Source organism: Neovison vison, chromosome 12 (assembly GCF_020171115.1).
Source record: "Neovison vison isolate M4711 chromosome 12, ASM_NN_V1, whole genome shotgun sequence".
In the NCBI taxonomy this organism is placed as follows: domain Eukaryota; kingdom Metazoa; phylum Chordata; class Mammalia; order Carnivora; family Mustelidae; genus Neogale; species Neogale vison.
In genome coordinates this window covers 66,682,706-66,706,831 of record NC_058102.1, presented here as the reverse complement: position 1 = coordinate 66,706,831, position 24,126 = coordinate 66,682,706, and the positions used below count along the sequence as shown (strand labels likewise).

General features: G+C 36.8%; 1 protein-coding gene across 2 annotated transcripts in view; it reads left to right on the top strand.

Annotated features, from left to right (window-relative positions):
- CCDC91 (coiled-coil domain containing 91) overlaps positions 1–24,126 on the top strand; it is a 347,220-nt gene that overhangs the window by 97,153 nt on the left and 225,941 nt on the right. The window contains exons 1-4 of one of the 2 annotated variants that reach the window (XM_044226466.1): positions 2,789–2,822; positions 3,936–4,093; positions 5,022–5,225; positions 5,810–5,914. In XM_044226466.1, coding sequence (XP_044082401.1) covers positions 2,804–2,822; positions 3,936–4,093; positions 5,022–5,225; positions 5,810–5,914 — 486 coding nt within the window. In that variant the 5' untranslated portion in view covers positions 2,789–2,803. Of the gene's footprint in view, positions 1–2,788; positions 2,823–3,935; positions 4,094–5,021; positions 5,226–5,809; positions 5,915–24,126 lie in introns of those variants that run through there. The other variant, XM_044226465.1, reaches the window with a different exon arrangement.

Here is a 24,126-nt window from a genome sequence, read left to right as displayed (position 1 = left end):
CAACATCTCCCTTCCTCTTTCCCTTATGTATCTTTTTTCTCTTACAGTCCCTCCTTCCTCCCGATATTCTACCTACTTTTCCTTCTTTTTCTGAAATGATGTACTTGACCATTTAATGTTATAGTGTTAGGGTCCGTGATCAAAGGAACGAGACTGATACAAAGCGAAGGTCAAGCAAAACTTTATTTCGCGCCAAGCATCAGGAATCAAACTACCGGTCAGAGCTACCTCTTACGAAAAGGCGGTGACGATGAACCCAACAAGGTCACTTCCAAGAAGGCCACTCTGGACGAGGCCACTCTAGATGACGTTGCTGCTCCGCAGATGAGGCCGCTCCATGATTGGAGCCGTTCCCAAGAAGAGGCCACTCCCAAGACAAGGCCACTGCTCAATGAAGTTGCTCCCCGGACAAGGCCGCTCCCAAGAAGAGGCTGTTCTGGACAAGACCATTTCCTGGATGAGGCCACTCCCAATGACGAAGAAGCAACAATGACAAGGAGGACAACGCAGATGACACAGACTCTGCTCCCCACGATGCTACTCTGACCAGGCTTCCACCCGGAGGAAGCCACCACTGCGGACAAGGCCACTTGTGGTTCGGGGTGGCGAGGCATTTTGCAGCGAGGCTGCTGGTGTCTAGGGGCCGTTGGCATCTCAGGGCTGCTTACGCCTCCAGACCGCTGGCATCTAGGGGCTGCAGGTGTCAGGACCGACTGCTGGCATCTAGGGTCTGTAGGCATCAGGACCGCAGGCGTCGAGGGACCACTGACAACTGGACCGCAGATGTCTCAGGACCGCAGGCGTCGAGGGACCGCTGACAACTGGACCGCAGGCTTCGAGGGACCGCTGACAACTGGACCGCAGATGTCTCAGGACCACAGGCGTCGAGGGACCGCTGACAACTGGACCGCAGATGTCTCAGGACCGCAGGGGTCGAGGGACCGCTGACAACTGGACCGCAGATGTCTCAGGACCGCAGGCGTGGAGGGACCGCTGACAACTGGACTGCTGGGCCGCCGCTGGAGGCTGGAGGCTGCAGGCGGCGGCGTTCGGGGCCGCCGGAGGCTGGAGGCTGCAGGGTGCAGGCGGCGGCTCGGGGCCGCCGGAGGCTGGAGGCTGCAGGCGGCGGTGCTCGGGGCCGCCGCCGGAGGCTGGAGGCTGGAGGCTGCAGGCGGCGGCTCGGGGCTGCCAGAGGCTGCAGGCTGCAGGCGTCGGCGTTCGGGGCCGCCGCCGGAGGCCGCAGGCGGCGGCGCTCGGGGCCGCCGCCGGAGGCTAGACCGCCGGAAGCTGGAAGCTGCAGGCGGCTCGAGGCTGCAGGCGGCGGCTTGGGGCCCGCGGGAGGCTGGAGACTGCAAACACGGTTGTAGCTCTTACAAGAGCTGTTACAGCTCTTCTATTCACCGTTGACTCCCCTGCTCTCCACCGACTTCCACCTCTCTCCGCACCGCTTCACCGCTCTCCGCCGACTTCACCGCTCTCCGCCCACTTCACCGCTCTCCGCGGACTTCACTGCTCTCCGCGGACTCCATCCCTCCTGTAGCAGCCGCTGCTCTCCTGCAGCAGCCCCCCTTTGACAGCCTGGCAGAGTAACCTTTATGGGGGTGGTTAAGCCCCGCCCCTACACAGGTGGCCAATTGAATTCCAATTTTCCCAGTGGATATACATACGGCTTACTGATTGGATGACTCCACTCAGTCTGCCCCACCCTTACATTAGGATGATAATTTAACTTGGGACAATATGATGTCTTAGAATATGGCTACAAATATGAGTGACATATAAAGAGATGTTAAAATGTTCAGGTATTAGATCAGACTGATATTTAAAAAAAAAGATTTTTATTTATTTATTTGAGAAAGAGAGAGTGAGAGAGAGAGCATACAAGCAAGGAGAGGGGAAGAGGGAAAGGGAGAAGCAGACTCCCTGCTGAGCAGAGAGCCTGACGTGGGGCTTAATCCCAGGACCCCTAGATCACAGCCCGAGCTGAAGGCAGATGCTCAACTGATTGAGCCACGCAGGTGCCCCAGATCAGAATGATATTTTTAAGAGTTTCTTGAACCCAGGATCATAGTCACACATACCCTTCTGCCCAGAAATAAACATAATTGTCCAAAAACTTTTAATGATCTTTGAAGTAATAATGAAAATGATATCAGCACAGTGCTAAATGTTTTACATATTTTAGTCAAGTTAAGTCTCATTAGCAACACTATGCCAATTTTACAGGCAAGAAAACTAAGGGAAGTTTAACTTGCCAGTTGTCTTATACCTGGTATGACAATATGGTTCTGGAGTCTATGCTGTTAATTACAAGTTTGTATTCCCTTTACTGTATTATAGTACTTATTTTCATGCCTTTAAAAGTTCATTAGGAATATTTTTATTATAAATTATAATTCAAAATTAGAATTAGACTATTCTGACATTTTAGAAAAATATGTTATCATACAGACTAGGGAAGATTAGAAAAAATAATTTCTGGAAAAGATTCATCGAGTACAAACATGAATTGAAATTCCTGCTTTCTGTATTTTAGTTAAAATAGTGAAATGTCTGTGGGAAAAGGTTAGAATACCTTATCCAGTATGGCACATGGTGTCTTAAATACTTGTTATTATGACATAGTAATAGTATATATAAGAAAATTAAATGATCCCATAGGGTGGCCAATCAGAAATTGATATATTCCTTAGTTTTAAAATATCTAATGACCTCATACATATCTTTCTTTAGGGAAAAATGCAATTTCCATTGTGAACTGCTTTCCAGAACTTATGGTAGAACTTCGCTGACGTTTCTACTGATGCCAATGTGGAATAAAGGTCTATATAATTTAGAAAGTCAAAATGTATAAGTGGATTATTGTTAAAAGTGATTTACTCTTCTTAAACTTTAAAACACATAATACAAATATATATGAAATTTTAGAAAGAAATTTGAAAATATAGTAATAATACATATGACCTTTTAATTTTGCCCTTATTGGTGTCTTGTCTTATTTCATCTTGGCAGTCAGCTTTCTTTTCATGACCTTTGTATTTAAGCCAAATCATAATCTAATAATATTTTGTCATCAAGCTAATTATAGGATTCTGTTTCAACGTTACTTTTTTATAGAAACAAGTCAGTAAACTAAAATTGATTTTAACAAAGTCTTTTGCCTGTTACAAAGAAGAAGTTAACACAGAGGAAGTTGGATTAGCTACTTTTTAATTTAATTTAATTTTTCTTTTTGAAGATTTTGTTTATTTATTTGAGAGAGAGCAGGTGCTGTGGAGGTGGGTAGGGGCAGAGGTGGAGGGGGAGAGAGAATCTGAAGCAGACTTTCTGTTTGTTGAACTGGATGTGGTGCTTGATCTCATGACCCTGAGATCATGATCTTAGCTGAAATCAAGAGTCAGATGCTTAACCAACTGAGCCATCCAGGCGCCCTAGATTAGCTATTTTAAAGTAATTATTCTTCCTTTTAGCTCAGTTTATTGTAATACATATTTAATTGATTTGACTTGCCTACTGGGTCATAAGGTCATTAAGTACATGAACTCATCTGTCTTGCTCACTGTAAATTCTCCATGCTTTGTGCTTGTGCTGGGCATTAGTAGGTATGCTAGTGGTTTTTCTTGACTGAATAAATGGATGATATATTTGAATACTTTCTCTCAGTTGGAAAGGCACTACTTATGGTAATGTGTTTTTATGTAAACACTAAGACATTAGTAAACTGTTTTGTTGCCTGGATCTCATGTGGAAATGTTATGATAAATTTAGAAATACTAGTTTTAGATTTTAGATAGTGGTCCCTGAGGAATAGGCATAGGATCTTTGTTTCATTGCCTTTACTTCCCTTACCCTTTTCCCTTCCCACTACTCTCTTTCTTCCTTTCAAATCATTCTTGACTTTCTTTTGGATAATCCTGTATTTGTTTTTTCTTTAGTATCTGGAGTCCATCTTTCTCCAGCTTCTCCTGAGATTATACTGGACCATGACCATGCTACTTCAGTTGGCTGCCTCTCTTCCGAGCCCATCATTTCATCACCAGAGAACGCACACACAGACAACAGCATTGTCAGTCAAACCGTTCCTAAAGCACAGGTAAAGACAAGTGTAAGTTTACATACTAAAAAAATTATAGCCTGGTTTAAATGAAGCTTTTCTGATTTTTTTAACTTATTTTTCTGAAAAATATTTCTGTAGATATTTTAACTTTGAGGCTAATAGCTAGAATTCAAAAAACTGAATAATATGTTTGTTTTGTGGCATAATTGCAAAGTATTTAAGTAGCCATAGTTACCAAAGTACAGTTTAAGTGTATCATTTATTAAAATTGACTTAGTTTTGTATTTCAACTCTTCAAAACTTCAAAAGAAAAAATAATTACAAAAAAATAATTATTTCTCTTTTCAGGGACGCTTACCCTGCCTTTTTTAGGTATTAGAGTGTTCATTTCAATTTTAGAGTAAAAACCAAAAAGATAGCAGTCATAGGTTTTATTCACTCAAATATTTATTGATCCAGACATTGGACTAAATGCTGCAATTAGTCCAGATTTCCAAAGTACAGCATATAATCTTGAGTCACCTGTTACCTGCCTGTACTAGAGAGTGATTGATGATCAATTAGTGGTTATTAAGAAATTTCAAATTCTGATTTACAATTTAAAAAATATACAAATTATGGATGTTTGTATATATTTAAGAATGGTGAGTATCAGATGTGTCCATACTTAATTATATGCTCTCAAGCATAAGAAAATGTTTCAAGTTTTTTAGTGCTTTGCTTGCAAAATGATAAATGCTTTAGTCTCTAAAGTTTAGAAGAAATTTAGTTTCTTAGCTGTGAAGATCAGGTTGTTGTAACAGTTTGAGGTCTTCTGTTGATTTACTTAAAGGGTGAAATAATTTCAGAACCTTTGCTACAACTTAATTTCCAAATGTGGTTTCTGGTGCCCTTTGGATGTTTTCATTATTGGTACAGTGTAAACTTTCCCCTTTTGTGTATTTTTTTTTTTAATGTGGTTTAGATTCAGCAATCAACACACACTCATCTGGATATCTCACTTTTTCCATTGGGTTTAAATGATGAGAAAAGTAATGGAACAATTGCTCTTGTGGATGATTCTGAGGATCCTGGAGCCAATGTATCAAACATACAGCTTCAGCAAAAAATTTCAAGTCTGGAGATTAAACTCAAAGTTTCTGAAGAAGAAAAACAGAGAATCAAAAAGGTATATTTACATTTGCCTAAAAAAATAAATGTTTGAATTGCATGAACTCGAAATCTGATACAATCCCAATCTCTGATTAAAAACTCAGTAGTGGAAGAAGATGCTTTCTTCCCTTGGCTATAGATTTCAATGAGTTTTATGAATTTATCACTTAGAAAAGTCTTTGATAAACAATGGTTAGTCTTAGATACATACTTTTTTTTCCCAATTTATTTATTTTCAGAAAAACAGTATTCACTATTTTTTCACCACACCCAGTGCTCCATGCAAGCCGTGCCCTCTATAATACCCACCACCTGGTACCCCAATCTCCCACCCCCCCGCCACTTCATTAGATACACACTTTTAAAGGTGAACATATTATTAGTGAACACTTACTAGTGTGAATAATTTTAGTTTATATCGGTGTTAATATAGGTCTGGAAATGAGAGTGGGGCATATAATCTATAATAGTGTTGACATTCAACCCATATTTCCTGTTAGTTCTTTCCTTACCAAATATTTTCTGGTGTGTTCATTGAAAAAACTGAATATATTTTATGGCATTAAATATTACAAAATTTATGCTTGATTTTTCTTTTAGGATGTGGAGTCATTGATGGAAAAGCATAGTGTCTTAGAAAAAGATTTTCTTAAAGAAAAAGAGCAAGAGGCCATTTCGTTTCAAGATAGATACAAAGAACTTCAGGTAAACCTTGTGAATTTAAAATTTAATATGCAGGCCTTTTGCAGAAACATGTAAAATAATTTCAAAAAGTGTTTAATAAATACTTAATGAAGGATCAGATGCTTGCTTCAATTTGTAAAATATTGACCAGCAATGGATGAAATTAATGATAAATGCCATTTTGAAAAATATGTATTTGGGAGAAGCAATGAGGATTAGTTGAGACTCTGGTGAAAGATACTGTTTCTGATGGATAAAACTTAGAAATTGATATTCTGATTTTTCTTACTGTGATTACATTTGAAGAGTTTGAAATCCTGTAACTTCCAAAGTAAGATATTTAACCTTTTTCATAAATTGTAATCAATGTTTCCTCTTCTTCTCCCCAGATTTCCTTAATAAACTTCTGCAGTCTTTCCTATCCTAATAAATGGCAGCTCTGTATTTCCAGTTGCTAAGGATGATACCCACATTTACCCCATGTCTGTTCCTTTATCACAGCTTGTCGGCTCTACCTTCAAAATGCCCAGGTTTTGATTGTTTGTCCTTAAATCACTGCTACTCCCCTATTCTAACCCATCCTTATTTCTCCCTTGGAATACTAAAGGATCTTCTAACTAATCTTTTTGCCTCTGTCATTGCCCACTTACAGACCATTCTCCACATTGCAGCCACTGTGACTGGTCTAATACTTAAAGCTGATCATGTCCTTTCTCTGCTCTGAAACCTTCATGGCTTCTCATCTCACCCAAATTAAAAGCCAAGTAAGTCCTTAGAATGGTTTGCAAGGCACTGCATTCTCTTTTATCCCCTCTCCCCATCTTTCCCTCGCTGCTTTCTCCTCAGTCATTTTGCCTTATCCCTGGTCTGGAACACTCTTCCCTCAGTTCTCTCCGTGGTTTTCTTTTTTTATATCATTCAGATGCCTGTGCAGATATCATTTTATCAGGGAAGATCCCTGTCAACCTTCCCATATTCTGTTCTGTTTTTCTCCATAGCACTTTTTACATCTGACAAACTATATATTTACTTGTTTATTTGCGTAGATCATTTTAATGGTCTCCTAAGTAGTCTTCTAGCCTCTATCCTTGCTCTTCTTTCTAATGAGTTTTTATTTCAGCAGGTAATGTTTTTAAAAATGTAAATCAAATCATTTCCCAACCTCAGTTCTCAGTCTCCTTCCAATGTAAATCTTCTGGCTTCTCCAGTTTTTCCAGTGACTTACTTACACTGAACTTCTTACTTATTAAGGTCCAGGTGCATGTGTGAGTCTGTGTTGGAGAGGGCATTCCTTGCCTGTTGAAGTGGCAAGTAGAGGGAAATGGTTTTTGATTTATTCACAGTCTCTGACTGGATGGCTCTTCTATCTGCAAAACTCTTGCAAAAAAAAAAAAAAAAGAAAGAAAAGAAAACTTGAAAATAAGGGAAAGGGAGAGTTGTGTTCTTTCAGTGTCTTATGGGGATTTTGTTTAATAGACTTTGGATTATTTAGGAGAATGTACTTTATTTGACTCACTGTTTACTGTTGATTGTCTCAGATGTATTTTTCTTTTTTTAAAGATTTTATTTATTTATTTGACAGAGCAAGATACAGTGAGAGCGGGAACACAAGCAGGGGCAGTGGGAGAGAGAGAAGCCCGCTTCCCACCAAGCAGGGAGCCCAATGTGGAGCTCGATCCCAGGACCCTGGGACTATGACCTGAGCCAAAGGCAAACACTTAACAACTGAACTACATATAGGCACCCCAAGTCTCAACTATATTGACATTACATGTTAGTTAATTTTTTCCCCAGAAGAATATTAAGTCATTTCTGTTAGAAAAGATAACTTCAAAAATACTCTTATTGCCGTGGTAGGACATTGGCAAGTTTTGTCTCCAACCTAGCACTCTTCCTTAGTCTAACACACCATTATGTAAATTTTATATATATATATATATATGTGTATATATATATATGTATATATTTCTGTATGTATATATTATACCTACATGTATATATATGATATATACATATTTTCAATGCTCTTTGAACCAGTCTTAACATCCAATTCCTTTAGTCTTAAGCATAAGTTAATCCATTTATTAATAAGTGAGTAGAATAAATCTTTGGTCTATGTTCAGTTTATATTTATGTGATTCATATTTTAATGTTTTGAATATTACACTTTTAACAATGTACTGAACTCTAGCTTCCTTCAAATACCTGCTCAAGTGCTACCTTCTTGTGGTTGCTTTCCTTGACTATGCAATAGAAAATAAGACACTGTAAATGCCCAGCATTTCCTTGCTACCTTTCCTGGCTTTTATCCTCCTCCTCATTTATTCACCTGTAATTTGGTTTTAATTTGGTGATTTTGTATTTTCTCCCACTGATTTTTATGAAATTAGGAACTTTCTTTCCCAGTGCCTAGAGCCATATATGGCATATAGTATGGGCTCACGTAATATTCTTGAATGAATGAATGAATGATTTTACTAATATAATGCAGCCTGTTCCCCAAAGGCTAATTGTGTTGCGTAGAGCCATACTTACCAGCCCCATATTGGAATTACCGTGTTTATTGGAAGATGCGATACTGAATACTGAGAGAACTTTATGTATTTTTTTCTGCGAATAATGAGTGACTTATTCTGGGCCCTGTAGTGAGACATGTATCTTTGCAAAATCCGTTTCAGTTTCTCAGTCTACTAATGAAAACAGTAAAGTAATATACTTGAGATACCATCTAAGACCTCACAGACACTTTGAGCTTTTCACAGTAAAAACCGATATAAATCCCAAGTGGCCTTATCATGGCGGTTAAACTGCTTTTACTATTAACAGGGATAATAGAAAAGTAACAAGTTGAGTCCTCAAAACTCACATTCAATTTAAGAAGATTTTTTATAGAAGCAGTACTTCCAAAGAAAACTTTTTTCAGATGGTTTTACTTCTATGCCAGGAAGGGTCTCTCTCCTTTTTATACCATGTGAATAAAAGGGTAACTGTCGTGTGGAGTATCTTACCATCTTGGGCACGTAAGTGATAGAAAAATGTACTAGGAGGTCTCATAGCCCAACTGAACCAAAGGCAAACACGCTGTTTAGCAAAGCTTTTTGTTGTTGTTGTTAGAGCTCTCTCTATAGGTCTTTGTTGTTCTGCACATGGTTTCTTCAGTCTGTTTTCTTCCTGCTGTTCCATTTGAGTAATTTTTATTCTATCTTGTAGTTGACCAAATCTGCTTTTGAGTCAGTTCTTTGCTATTTATTAATTTTGTTATTTTTCAGTTTTAAAATTTCTGTTTGGTTCTTCTTTTTTCTAAAGTTTTTATTTATTTTTGTGAGAGAGAGAGGGAGAGAGAGAATGGGAAGAAGAGAGTAGGAGCAGTGGGGAGGGGGCAGAAGGAGAAGCAAGCTCCCCGTGAGCAGGAAGCTGAGTGTGGGACTCAATCTCAGGACCCTGAGATCATGACCTGAACTGAAGGCAGACGCTTAACCAACTGAACCACCCCAGGCATCCATTGTTTGTTTTTTTATATCTTCTTTTTGCTGAAGCTTTCTTCTTTTCCTCATGTTTTAATCATGTTCATAATTACTTATTTAAGCAACTTTATGAGGGTTGCCATAAAATCCTTGTCAATCATCTTAACATTGGTGTGAGCTTATTGCTCTCTGTTCATGGTCTTTTCTTACTCACTTTGAGGTTTTCCTGATTCTTGGTATGATGAGTGGTTTTAATTATATCCTATGCATTTTGGGTCTTTCATATGACTCCTTGGGTCTTGGTTAAATCTGGTATTTTAACGGGGTCTCCTGACACTGCACAGTTGGGGGAAGGTAGACGCCACTTTGTTATTTTCAGGTTCACATTTCCTACTTAGCTGCCATTGATCTTCTGGGTCAGAAAGGTGCCTCTTAATCCTGGGAAAAAGTGGAATTTCAAGCCCCCCATCAGCCTTGGCTGATACTGCCCTGGTTAGCAGGAGGAACATGGGGTGGGGAAGCCTCTGGATGGCTGAGTTCTGAGTCCTCACTCAGCTTTTTCTGACACAGGAAAGGAGGGAGAAAGAGCCTCCTTATGTCTGGGTGGGGATTCAAGTCCAAAAAATGCCTCCCAACTTGGTTTTCTCTGCTGTTAGCTAGAGGGCATCGAGGGTGGGATGGGAAACTTCCCTACAGCTGGTCAAGGTGGAAGTCTGGGCTTAGCGTTTTGGCCTTGGCTCACAGAGATTGATGTGGGGTCATATTTTTTTTTCCATGGGTTTGGCTGTCATCAGGCCATTTGTTATCTACAAGTTTTTTGTTTTGCTGAATTGGCCCTTCTGTGGGCCTTTGGCTAGAGAGGAAGGGCTTTTTAGGGGTTTTTTTTTTGTGTCCACCGGTATTTCCTGGTTGCTGCCCATTCCAGTACCCAGTTTGGGATGTATGAGGCTAAAGAAAACTCAGTAGTACTGAATGTGTCATTCCCTTTTTTCCCAGGTCCCTAGACCTCTCTTCTTGCCACCTTCTAGAATCATCATGTATTTGTTTTAAATATAATATCTAGGTGTTTTAGCTGTATTTATTGAAAAAATAGGGAGAAAAGAATCGACTTCATTTTAGTCTATAAGTATACTAGAAAAGAACATTCTAAATTTTAAATATTCTTTGTTGTAGCTACAGCAGGAAACTAACTTCAGTCTTAAAATATATTAACTTAAAACAGATATTATGAGTAGTTTTTTTGAGGAAATAGTTTACATAGTCAGTTTTTGGAGTCCTTGTACATAGAGGAAGGGCAAATAAAGATACAGATAACTCAAACTGGGAAAAACTCATAGGTTTCTATTTTTTGCTTTATACTTATCAAGTTTGAACCTGTACTTTCTGGAAATGTATTTTCAGTAAAAATATTTAAATTAAAAAATATTTAAATTATGTTGTACAGACCAGCTTCATTAAGAATTTAGAAAATCTTGGGCTTCACTATTTGACCTCTTTTTTTGTAATCCACTTCTTTCTGGGGTTATAGCCCCTTTTTCCAAACTGATACAAAGCTAGTTCAGTCTGATAACTTTTTAGGAATAAGAGATGTTATTTATTTACTTTTTTATTCATCAGAGAGAGAGTGAGTGAGCACAAGCAGGGGGAGCTGTAGGCAGAGGGAAAAGCAGTCTTCCTGCTGAGCAAGGAGCCTGATGCAGGAGTCTATCCCAGGGTCCTGGGATCATGACCTGAGCTGAAGGCAGATGCTTTGATACCTCACATAATTATTTGCCAATCATTTGGCATAAATTATTTAACTTAACTGACTGAGCGACCCAGGAGTTCCAAGAATAAGAGATGTTATTAAATTTGTGTCAAAAGAGGCCACTGTATGCCAAATGTTTATATAGGGTGAAATATTAGCAAAAGTGAGTTTTTAAAGAGTGGATATTTATTAAATTTCTTCCTTGAATTTATGGCTTATTAATCATTCTTCAGATATCTGAAAATCAATATATTTCTCTGAAGAATATGGCAATCCATATATTTTTCTTTATTAAGACATATAACCTACAGATCTTTTATTTTTTTATTTTTTTTTCAATTTATTTATTTTCAGAAAAACAGTATTCATTATTTTTTCACCACACCCAGTGCTCCATGCAATCCGTGCCCTCTATAATACCCACCACCTGGTACCCCAACCTCCCACCCCCCTGCCACTTCAAACCCCTCAGATTGTTTTTCAGAGTCCATAGTCTCTCGTGATTCACCTCCCCTTCCAATTTACCCCAACTCCCTTCTCTCTAACACCCCTTGTCCTCCATGATATTTGTTATGCTCCACAAATAAGTGAACCATATGATAATTGCCTCTCTCTGCTTGACTTAATTCACTCAACATAATCTCTTCCACTCCCGTCCATGTTGCTACAAAAGTTGGGTATTCATCCTTTCTGATGGAGGCATAATACTCCCTAGTGTATATGGACCACATTTTCCTTATCCATTCATCCATTGAAGGGCATCTTGGCTCTTTCCACAGTTTGGCGACCGTGGCCATTGCTGCTATAAACATTGGGGTACAGATGGCCCTTCTTTTCACGACATCTGTATCCTTGGGGTAAATACCCAGGAGTGCAATTGCAGGGTCATAGGGAAGCTCTATTTTTAATTTCTTGAGGAATCTCCACACTGTTCTCCAAAGAGGCTGCACCAACTTGCATTCCCACCAACAGTGTAGGAGGGTTCCCCTTTCTCCACATTCTCTCCAACACATGTTGTTTCCTGTTTTGTTAATTTTGGCCATTCTAATGGTGTAAGGTGATATCTCAATGTAGTTTTAATTTGGATCTCCCTGAGGGCTAATGATGATGAACATTTTTTCATGTGTCTGATAGCCATTTGTATGTCTTGATTGGAGAAGTGTCTGTTCATATCTTCTTCCCATTTTTTGATATGTTTGCCTGTTTCGTGTGTGTTGAGTTTGAGGAGTTCATTATATCAACTTTTGTCTGTATCAACCTTTTGTCTGTACTGTCATTTGCAAATATCTTCTCCCATTCGTGGGTTGCCTCTTTGTTTTTTTGACTGTTTCCTTTGCTGTGCAGAAGCTTTTGATTTTGATGAAGTCCCAAAAGTTTATTTTTGCTTTTGTTTCCTTTGCCTTTGGAGACATATCTTGAAAGAAGTTGCTGTGGCTGATATTGAAGAGATTACTGCCTATGTTCTCCTCTAGGATTCTGATGGATTCCTGTCTCACGTTGAGGTCTTTTATCCATTTTGAGTTTATCTTTGTGTACGGTGTAAGAGAATGGTCGAGTTTCATTCTTCTACATGTAGCTGTCCAGTTTTCCCAGCACCATTTATTGAAGAGACTGTCTTTTTTCCACTGTATATTTTTTCCTGTTTTGTCGAAGATTAATTGACCATAGAGTTGAGGGTCCATATCTGGGCTCTCTACTTTGTTCCACTGGTGTATGTGTCTGTTTTTATGCCAGTATCATGCTGTCTTGGTGATCACAGCTTTGTAATAAAGCTTGAAATCAGGTAACGTGATGCCCCCCGTTTTATTTTTGTTTTTCAACATTTCCTTAGCGATTCGGGGTCTCTTCTGATTCCGTACAAATTTTTGGATTATTTGCTCCAGCTCTTTGAAGAATACCGGTGGAATTTTGATCGGAATGGCATTAAAAGTATAGATTGCTCTAGGCAGTATAGACATTTTAACAATGTTTATTCTTCCGATCCAAGAGCATGGAATGGTCTTCCATCTTTTTGTGACTTCTTCAATTTCTTTCATGAGTGTTCTGTAGTTCCTCGAGTACAGATCCTTTACCTCTTTGGTTAGGTTTGTTCCCAGGTATCTTATGGTTCTTGGTGCTATAGTAAATGGAATCGATTCTCTAATTTCCCTTTCTGTATTTTTCTTGTTTATGTATAAGAAAGCCACTGATTTCTGCACATTGACTTTGTATCCTGCCACGCTACTGAATTGCTGTATGAGTTCTAGTAGTTTGGGGGTGGAGTCTTTTGGGTTTTCCATATAAAGAATCATGTCATCTGCGAAGAGAGAGAGTTTGACTTCTTCATTACCAATTTGGATACCTTTAATTTCTCTCTGTTGTCTGATTGCTGTTGCTAGGACTTCTAATACTACGTTGAACAAGAGTGGTGAAAGTAGGCATTCTTGTCTTGTTCCTGATCTCAACGGGAAGGCTGCAAGCTTTTTCCCATTGAGGATGATATTTGCTGTGGGTCTTTCATAGATAGATTTGATGAGGTTCAGGAATGTTCCCTCTATCCCTATACTTTGAAGTGTTTTAATCAGGAACGGATGCTGGATTTTGTCAAATGCTTTTTCTGCATCAATTGAGAGGACCATGTGGTTCTTCTCTCTTCTCATATTAATTTGTTGTATCACATTGATTGATTTGCGAATGTTGAACCATCCTTGTAGCCCAGGGATGAAGCTACAGATCTTCTAAATATTTGTGCAGCTTAATGAAATAGGAAAAGTTTTCTGTTATTTACGAAGACAGAGATAATATATTTGGTGCCTATCTCTCTGCTGTATCTTAAGTAAAATGAAACATTCAGGAATACAAAGAGAGAGTACTGATGAGACTAGATTAAATTAGCTGAGAAGTCTTTCTCTTAAAAAATGTTAGTATGCTTATGTGTTTATAAGAATAGTATGTTTATTGTGGAAAATATGGAAAATTCAGAGAAATAAAAATAAAACAAAATTCATACATTTTCATCACCATAAAAAATCCAGGTATTTTCATGGGATCTCAAAGTGGAGCGTTTTAATTTTTCAGTTTTGCAAATAAATCTACCTTTACTTAGATCATCGTTGGGTGTGCCTTTGTTAAGGTTTTAGTCTAACCAGAGAAAGAATAATTAATAAACGTAGTGTTTGTAAAACCATAAATAAACTTTTTTAAAAAAGACAACAGTAACTATTGCAGAGAACTCTTAGCAGTGTTGTTTTATGCGATATGGTCTGATTACCAGGATAGGTGGGGGGTATGAATGTGCCTGCAACAGAAGGAAATAAGGAACACTGTGAACTCGGCTGTACAATGGGGGTGTGTACTACCTCTCCTTTCCTGTTCTGTCCAGGGTGTGTAGCCCAAGCAGAGGAAGAGAAATGAGTCATGCTGCATTTGTCAGAGGTAGCTATTTGAAGGACTTCTCATGAATCTTGAGGAGAGAACTCATTTTAGTACAACTTGGATTCCAGTTTCTTTTGTCTCCTTTTTCTGACTCCCATAGCAAATTGGTCTGCCTGTGTGACGAGCACTGAAGAAACTTGGCAGCTTATCAGGTTGCACCTGATAATAAAAATGCTACCACGTTTAAAAAATTGAATTAGCAGATGCAGCTGGTTATAAAATTATCATCTCTGAGAGTTGTCAGAATCTACAGCTATGGCTAACTTTGGGAGTTTTCTGTATAAACTTTTTAAAGACTGGGCCTGTTCTTCCAAATGCCATTTCTTATTGAAATACCTCCTGGTTATAGTATGTTGACTATTCTGTTTGAGAATTAAAACAAAACAAAACAAAAACAATTATGTGAAAATACAGCGTTTCATTTAATAGTGTTTAAATTGACCTCATAAATGGATTTATACTGCTTCATTCTCTTGCTGATTTCACAGGTTATATTAATTAAATAAGAATAAATGTCATTCTTTTTTTCTTTTTTAAAGAATTTATTTATTCAGAGAAAGAGGATGTGAGCAGGGGGAAGAGAGGTAGATTCAGAGGGAGAGAGAGAATCTCAGGCAGCCTCTGTGCTGAGTGTGGAGCCCTACCTGGGACTCAGTCTCACAACCTCAAGATCATGACCTGAGCTGAAAACGATAGTCAGATGCTCAACCGACTGAGCCACCCAGGTGCCCCAAATAGATATTATTCTTAATGTTTTTGTGTACTTTTCAAAGTGAATGCTAGTCAGGTATTGAACACTTGGGCTCTTAGCCAGAGGCTGCTGTGATTGTTGTGCTTTATGGCACTTGGCTGAGGGTAGATTTGAGCAGTGGCTTGACACCTCTGAGCATTTAGCTTGATGACCCAGTATGTGAGGAATTAACCAGTTCTGTATCGGTACCCTGAAATGTAGTTGCAGTCCCGCCAAGAGGAAGGGGATGCTAAAGGAAAGACAGATTAAGCATATCTTGAAGACACCCTGCTCACTCACCTATCCTTACGAATGATTAACAGCATTATGAAGAAGAGGAAAAAAATGAAAGGAAAATAAAAATTCTATGTTTTTTTTGGTCTCCCATGCCTTTCATTTAACACTGTGTATTTTAGATTGGGAGAGATACCGGGAAATGAATAAATTTCAGTTTTTAGGAAGCCTACCCTCTTTACAAGCCCCATAAAGGGAGAGTCATTATGACAGATACATCTAAGAATTTTCTTTCTTATTCCAACATAAATTAAATTGTCAAATCCAGTGTAAATTTGGAAGACCTTTTTGTTGAACTGTATTAGAACAATAAGCATTGAAGCAAAAGGTTTATATGTTTTTAAAAAAGTTTATTCAAGACATGCTGGAAGAATTATATAAAAATAAGCAACATTTCAAGGGTGTTTTACTTAATATGTCAATTATTTATTTCTTAAATATAAGATTTTTAGGTCAAAGTAATACACTTGAATTATTGCTTTATGTAGTAGTTTTCACTAATTTCTTTGTTTTATCTCTTTTACTTCACTGATTTGACTGCCTTTAGATTTTAAAGCAGTAGTCCTCAATCGTGGTTGCCATTAGCATCTCTAGGAAAGTCTTTAAAAAATGCTCAAGTCCTATCCCACACCAGTTAAATGTGTTCAGGTGGTTCAGGCATCAAAAGGATGTCTAGTAAAAAAGGTACAGAAGCAGTGAAAAGCTTACTCATCATCCTATGCACAGTCCACCTAGTTCCTGGTCCTCTCAACAGGTAACCAGTGTTGGTTTATTTTTATCCTTCCGGACTCTTCTAGGGTGAATACAAAACCCAACTCTAAAGGGATGGACGGATGGATGGTTGAATAAATCTTCCATCCCCTTTTTATACAGATAGTAGTATACTAAATACATTTTAATTATATATTTTTACAAATTTGCCCCTTGCCCTCCTTACTTAAGAGTGTTTCTTAGAGGCCCTTCAATAGTGGCTCATTAAGAGATTCTTACTCAGTTTTCTTTTTATGGGTGTCCGAATATATTATTCCATTTTTTCTGTTACGAAGTACTGCTGGCTAAAGACTTAATTTCAAACTAATCTTTTAATTATTAATTTTCTTCTTAGACAAATTTCTAATTTGTTTTTCTTTAAAATCAAATAATTTTATTGGAATATGCCCTAGTATTGGTCAATCTGGGTTGATTTCTCTAGATTCGCAATGTGCCCCTTTAATATATATGGATTCAAGGACTTTTTTAGAATTTCAAGGAGTTTTTATTAAATTATGCGTTTAATTCTTGTTTTATTTCCTATTTTTTCCCCTTCTGGTGACTCATGTGTGTTGGATAGTGTTTGTCTTCTATGTTAGCCTTTAGTGTTGAATCCTTTTCATTGCTTTCTTCATTTCTTTCTGATCTAAAACATGTTTCCTTTTATTTTATTTCTCTTAAGGTATTTTCAATTTAGCTTATTTGATCTTATGTTCTTTTTAGTTCAGTCATTTCCAAAATGATTCATTCTGTCATAATTCTTTTCTGAAAATTTTCCTATCATTTGAGTCTTTCTGTAGTATGATTTATGTTGCTCCTTAGTTTATCACTTTCATAATATCTTTTAGTTCACTTTGAAATATAAATGTAGAGTTTTAAATTTCTTTTTTAATATGTATTTTTGCTGTGCTTTTATTTTCTGTAGGGCTGTGATTCTGTTCCTTCTTTTACATATATAATAGTCTATGGGATTTGACTTTAGTACTTTTCTGATGTTTGTTTTTATATGGCATTAATTTCCTTGGCCTTTTAAAAGAGAGGAGTGATTGAAGATAGTTTTATTCCCTCATGATTCTATAGTGCTCTCATGTTTTTGTCAGATTGAAAAATTGTTGCCACATTTATAGATTTTTCTGACTTGGTTCCATCTTCCACTTCTATCTCAAAACCCTCTTTTTCTTCTGTCTGTGGTCTCTGGCTTGGTCGGTTTGGATCTGTTCTCAGCTAATTCTCCTCATTCTGGAGCTTTCTCCTCAAAGTATGTAGAGTTTATCAGACCCGGTGTATCCTGGGCTGTTGACACCTTACTGAGGACCACTTGTACAACATCCCTATTAGAATGTATAGGCCCTTCAGTTTCAGCTGCTGGACTGATGTTGGCCTATTGACCTCTGGTTAGAATCTGTTAGCTGTTGCAGAGTTCCCATGTCTGCGTGATACCCTGTTGCTTTCATCTTTCTTCTTGCACAGAATCTGTTGCCATGCATATCTTAGGACGATTCACAGTTTGTCTTTACTTGCTCCCATTTGGGCATTCATAGAAACACTGTGACACCTAATTTTTTTTTTTTAAAGATTTATTTATTTATTCATTTGACACAGAGAGAGAGATCACAGTAGGCAGAGAGACAGGCAGAGAGAGAGGGAGAAGCAGGTTCCCCACTAAGCAGAGAGCCCAATGCAGGGCTCGATCCCAGGACCCAAGCCGAAGGCAGATGCTTAACCAACCGAGCCACCCAGGCGCCCCAATTGTGACACCTATTTTTGTGATAGCTATTGACTATGAGTTTTTTGGTTCATTTTTTTTTAGGTGCTCTGTGTTTTTGTGAGGGGAATTTTGAGAGTTCTGAAAACTCTACCACCACTACTACCAGATACCTGCTATCCACTCACTATTAATTATTATTAAAGGGAATTATCTGTGATAGTTAGGGTTACATGTATGCTTTTCCTAAGGATACTATGTCATATGGAATTAGGAGTAGTTTGCAGTCGTGCTTAATAAAATTTGAGGGAAAAGACCATATTTTGGTTTTGTATATTACTGTTTGGTACTTGTAGATGCCTGTGAGAATTGTTGAAATTAAGAAGACAATGTCTAGAAAATTAAAAAAAAAAACTGCTTGGGAAAACTACTGCTTTTATTGTTTTTGATTTCAATTTTATAGAAAGTCAGTTTTAGGGAATACAATTGTACTGACCTACAATTTTATGGAAATTGTATCACATTTTCCCAAGAGTCACTTTCTCATGCTTTATTCCATTTTTTAAGTGTCGATGACTAACTTTAGAAAAAAGTAATTTGAAGAAGAGGGTATTTGCAAGCATATCTATGGAGCTACTACTACTCACTTGATTCATTGCTTTCTAACATGTAACTGGTTTTTGTACCTTTTTACCTGTATCTGTAGATAGAGACTACAACATCATGATCGATATTCCTAATAAGGATTTTCAGTCATTACCTCCCACCTCCCTAAAATATTAATTATCTTGAGAATAAACTTAGCTTTGTACTATTTTTCTTCATTCACAATCTCTGTTCTCTACTTTAGCAGTTAGCAATCTTTCCCTAACTTAGGTGGTTAGCAACTTTTTTTTTTTTTAAAGATTTTATTTATTTATTTGAGAGAGAGACAGTGAGAGAGAGCATAAGCGAGGAGAAGGTCAGAGAGAGAAGCAGACTCCCCATGGAGCTGGGAGCCTGATGTGGGACTCGATCCCGGGACTCCAGGATCATGACCTGAGCCGAAGGCAGTCGTCCAACCAACTGAGCCACCCAGGCGTCCCAGCAACTTTTTTTTTGAATGAAGATTATTTTTAAAAAAATAAAAATTACATTTTTTCAAAATTAAAAAAAGCTTAAGCTCTTGTTTATTAAAAACTTTCAGCTTATTGAATACAGTTTAAATAATGAAAAAATTAGGGACATTTTAAAAAGCTCCCCCCTCAATTTTATCATCAAAATAAGCAGTTTGAAAAAGAAATAAATACAATTTCTTTAGTACTTTTATAATTAATGGGAAAAATGTATACTTTAAAAATTGGATTATTTGTTACTAAATAACCACATAATAAGAAAATTGAGCTTTTAGTCTTAAAAAATGCTAAGGTTGGGGACAATTTTGAAAGATAGTATAGGTATAAGTTTTTGAAATTTAATGCTTGTTCATATTTTGAAGGCATTATGTAATTTTTCTCATTCCTGTTCTAATAATTCAGAAAATCAAATGTTCTTTTTATTTGTCAAAACTAAATTGAATAATTTTAAAGTCATTAGAAGAATACCATCTTCTGTTCTAAAGGCTGATTGACCATTGTGAGAATGATTTTTCTCCCTCTTATAATGATAGAAATTTAAAGTGTTTGCAGTACCTCTTCAAATATGTAGTTATTTTAAAAACACACCATCAATTTAATAATAGACTTTGAGGGGACAGAGAAGATAACATTAAATGTGTATTTCAAGACAGCCTAATTTTGGAGATCTTAAAGTATAACGAAGTAGACATTGTAGACTTGATTTGGTATGTAAATGGGCTTTTGTGTTCCAAATACTTTTCATATTTAGAATTTGTAGGTAGTTTAGTTAGAAATATAAAATGTTTAAAAAGTAGTAAAACATATAAACTGTTTCAGTTAGTTTAAACTAAACTTCAGTGATTTTGTAACTAGGGAAGTGAAGGGTTTTCTCCTATTATTAAATTTAAAAATAATTCCTCAATTTAAATGCATAAGCCTCATTAAAGAGATTTCCTACTGAAAAAAAATTAATACCAAAAAATGGATTGAGATCCATCTGAAATTTAGGTACCTAAATTCTCAGTATGATTCTCCATAGCATCTCTTCAGCAAGCATTCTGTATATTTAGTTGGTCTTAATATTTTTACCTATTTTTAATTGTGAGTGATTCAAGGCTGGATGCTAATTTCCTAGGTATAATTTCTTTAAAAGTTAAATAGTACATGTCTGCTTGAGGTCTGTGCTGATGCAAGTGATATATGAATACATTTCAGAAATGCTAGAGAATTGTCATTGTGATATTTATTCTGTGACATTGAATTTGGTCTTTAATTTACTCCATATGCTATTAGGATGTTTGTAAGCACGTTTATCACTTCTGGGATGTATTTTATCTTCTTTACTAAATTGTAAATCAGTCATCCAAAGAATATTCTTAGATTGCAAACTGTTTTTTTTTATACCCACTAATGTTTTTGAGAAGAGCTTAGTGGTAGATTGTGTGTGTGTGTGTGTGTATGTGTGCATAATGGTATTTCCAAAAAAATAGGAAAACATGGACTTGTAATGTGGCTAAGCCTCATTCTCATCTAGTGGTGAGGCAAACCTGTTATTTGTGAATACTCTAGTTTACAATCTCAAGGGATGTATTTACTGTATTTCCGTACTTATCTGAGGTCAAATTCTGACCTCAACCATTCTAGAACAAAGCCACAGACCTCAGCAATAAATGAAAAGACTTGTTTGAAGCAAATTTATCTGAAATCCCATGTATTTTGTTTGATAGGTAAGTCATGGAGCCTTTGTCTCTCAACCAGACAGTTGAATATAAAGTAAAGAAGTAAAGGCTACTATACTTAATAGTAGCCAGAAGTGAATGTTGAAGGAGAAGACATGGCCAAAGCTTAAAAATCTGAGAAATTTTTGGATAAGCTTAGGTGGCTCCTGGGTCTGTGTTTTCTATTATTTGTTTAATGGATTTTCAGTTTAGGACTTTTCTCAGGCAGGAACATTAAACGAGGGGAGAGGTGACTTAAGGAATATTTGTTATGTATTAATAAATAAGAGTTCTTTGACAAGCTCTACTGTCCCTTCCTATTTACTTGCTGAGTGCTTTTATGTATTCTATCAGAGGGAAGAAAGATATTGTGATTTTGAAGGGAATAGGCAAGGAATTTATGATTTCAGACTTCTTCACAATACAGAGTAGTGGCCTAAATCTAAAACTGGAAAGATGATTATATAGAATAAATGCTCTTTGGGCCTTTTGTGATTGGTTTAGGTTGCTCATTGCTACTTCGTCTTCATGCTTTGGCTCTCACGTGAAAGGCTACTCTCCGAGACAGCTTTTTTCTGACTTCTCTGGCTGAAATAGTTCTTCCTTTCCCTCTTCTCCCTTCTGGTTTACTTTCCTCAGAGGAGTTAGCAGAATATTGTTTATGTTTTTATTGTTTGAATTGTTTTTATTGTTTTCTCTCATAATGTAAGTTCTTGGAGGGAGACATTTTCTCATATTCAGTCATTACATTATCAGCTTGTAGAATAGTGCCTGACACACAAAAATATGTTGGTTGGTTGATGAGTTGACTGAAACGTGTGGCTTGTGGGTGCTCTGGATTCAGTCTCTCGCCTCTGGTGTTCCACCACTGCACACCCAAATTCACATGTTGAAGCTCTCACCCCTAATGTGATGGTATTTATAGATGGAGCCTTTGGGAGGTAATTAGGTTGCAATGAGTTCATGAGGGTGAGGCCATCATGAGGGGATTGGTGTTCTCATAAGAAGAGACACCAGAGAGCTCGGTCACTCTTCCCCTTGCCCTGTGAGGACACAGCTAGAAGACAGACTTCTCTGTAAACCAGAAAGAGAGCTCTCACCGAAAACTGACCATACTGGGACCGATTTTGGATTTCTAGCCTCCAGAACTGTGAGAAAGTACATTTCTGTTGTTTAAGACACCAGTCTGTTACTTCGCAATGGGAGCCTGAGCAGACTAAGACATAGAGTATAGGTGTTTTATATTTAAAGCTATAATGTATTATTTCATCATCCATTTAATACTTACTGTTGTGATCCATCTCTATGCTAAAATTTATTTGAATTCAGTTTTAAGAAGATAAAAGTAAAGTATGTTTTAGTTTATACTATAAAGCTTCTAAAGGAATTTATGGCTTTTGAAGGAGCTTTTTGTGATAAAAGTATTAGGAGCAATATATATTTTCTTTCCAGCTAATACCTGTATTATCCCTGTATCCTATTAAATAACATCTCATAAGAAACCATTAAACTTGGTTTCAGCTGTGGATACAGAGTAGAGAACATTTTAATAATGAAAAGTAGAGGTAAATATGCTACTTACTCCATCTGCTTCTAAAATTACAGACTAGCTGCCAGAGAGTTCCACAAGTTAGAGCAGTGTCTGCAGTCACAGAGCAGCACGAAACCTGCTGAATCTGAAAAAGGCAGCCTTCATGGCAAACACTAACCTGCTCTTTCCTGCACAGGAATTTATGGATGTGGCAACAGCTCCAATCCTACTTCTACTTTAAGAATTTACCAAGGACCTCACACATTTAAAAAATCTTTGACCCCTCTTTTGCTTTCAGTTTCATTAGACTTTTTTTCTCTACCATTTCTTTTTTTTTTTTTTTTTTTCTAATTTCCCTCTACCATTTCAAAGTTGTTCCCCCACTTGCTTTTGGAAGTCTCTTTCATTTTTTTATAGTTTCTTTTCCCATGTAATATGCTTCCTAGGCAGTTGCTTTTCTTTCTATCTTTTTTTTTCAGTATGTATGTATTTTATATGCATGTAAATATATGAGTTCTGCTTTCCTTATTATTTCATGTTTATACATTTTCTTTTGCTCTTTTTCTTAAAGTGCATAATTTTTCTAACAACATAGTCTAGTAAAAAATTCAAATATTGTAGAAACTATAACCTAGTGAAAGTTACCTATAATTTCACACCTTACAGATAACAACTTTAAGACTATCCATTTGTTTTCTAGGATATTTTATAAATTTACACCTTCACCAAGAAGTAAATGAGAGTGCCTATTTTATCACATCGTTGCCTATGCTAGGTTTTATCAATATTTTTAATACTTGTCAATTAGAGAAGTAAAATATATCTCTTTTAATTTTTATTTTATTAGTATATGTGATTTTTTCCCCATATGGCTATTTATCATTTTCACTTCATTCCTGAGTTTCTCCTATCTTTTTTCTGTCCATCAAAAAAAAAGCTCTGTTTATCTTATTCTTAATGATTTATAGAACCTTTATGTGTGAGGGTTATTTACGCAGATGTTTTTCTGATATATTTATTTTTCATTTTGATGGTATCATCTACTACAGCAAATTTAAAAAGTAGCTGTTTATTATGTATGAATTTGGGGTTAGAAAATATTCAGCCTTGTTTTCTTTCAGTCCTTGTCATTTAATTTTACATTTTACTTTTGATCCATCTCGACTTTCTATTGATGAGGTAGGGTCCAATTATGACTTTACCCAAATGCCCAGCTTGTTGCCCTGACAGTATTTTTCAAATAAACTTTCTCTCCTTTCCTTATTTTGGAATGCATCTTTGCCATACAGTTAATTTCCATATATACTTAGGTATATTCTAGATTTCATTTTCATTTCTGTTTATATGTGTCTGTTCCCATAGTAGTACTATCTGCCTCGCTGTGATTACTGTTGTTTTGTTGAACACTTAGATTTACCAGGGCTGTACTTAACTTTTCTTGGCTAATCTTGTATATTAATCTCCCAGTTAAACTTTAAATCATGAAACAAATTGCATTTAAAAAGAAAACCCCGTTGGGATTTTGATGGAAATTTTGTTAAATTCTTCTATTTATTTATATACAGACATCTTCCTCTTACTTAGTCTTTCTACTTAATAGGTATGTTTTCTCATTTATTCCAGACTCCTCAAATATCCCTCAACTGAGTTTTATAGTTTTCTTCTTATAGCTCTTGGACATTTACTGTTAACTCATTCCTAAAAAATGTAAGAGTTTTTGTTTGTTTCATATATAGTAATATACTCCTTATCTAGGAGTATATTGCCCTGGCTGTAATCTTAC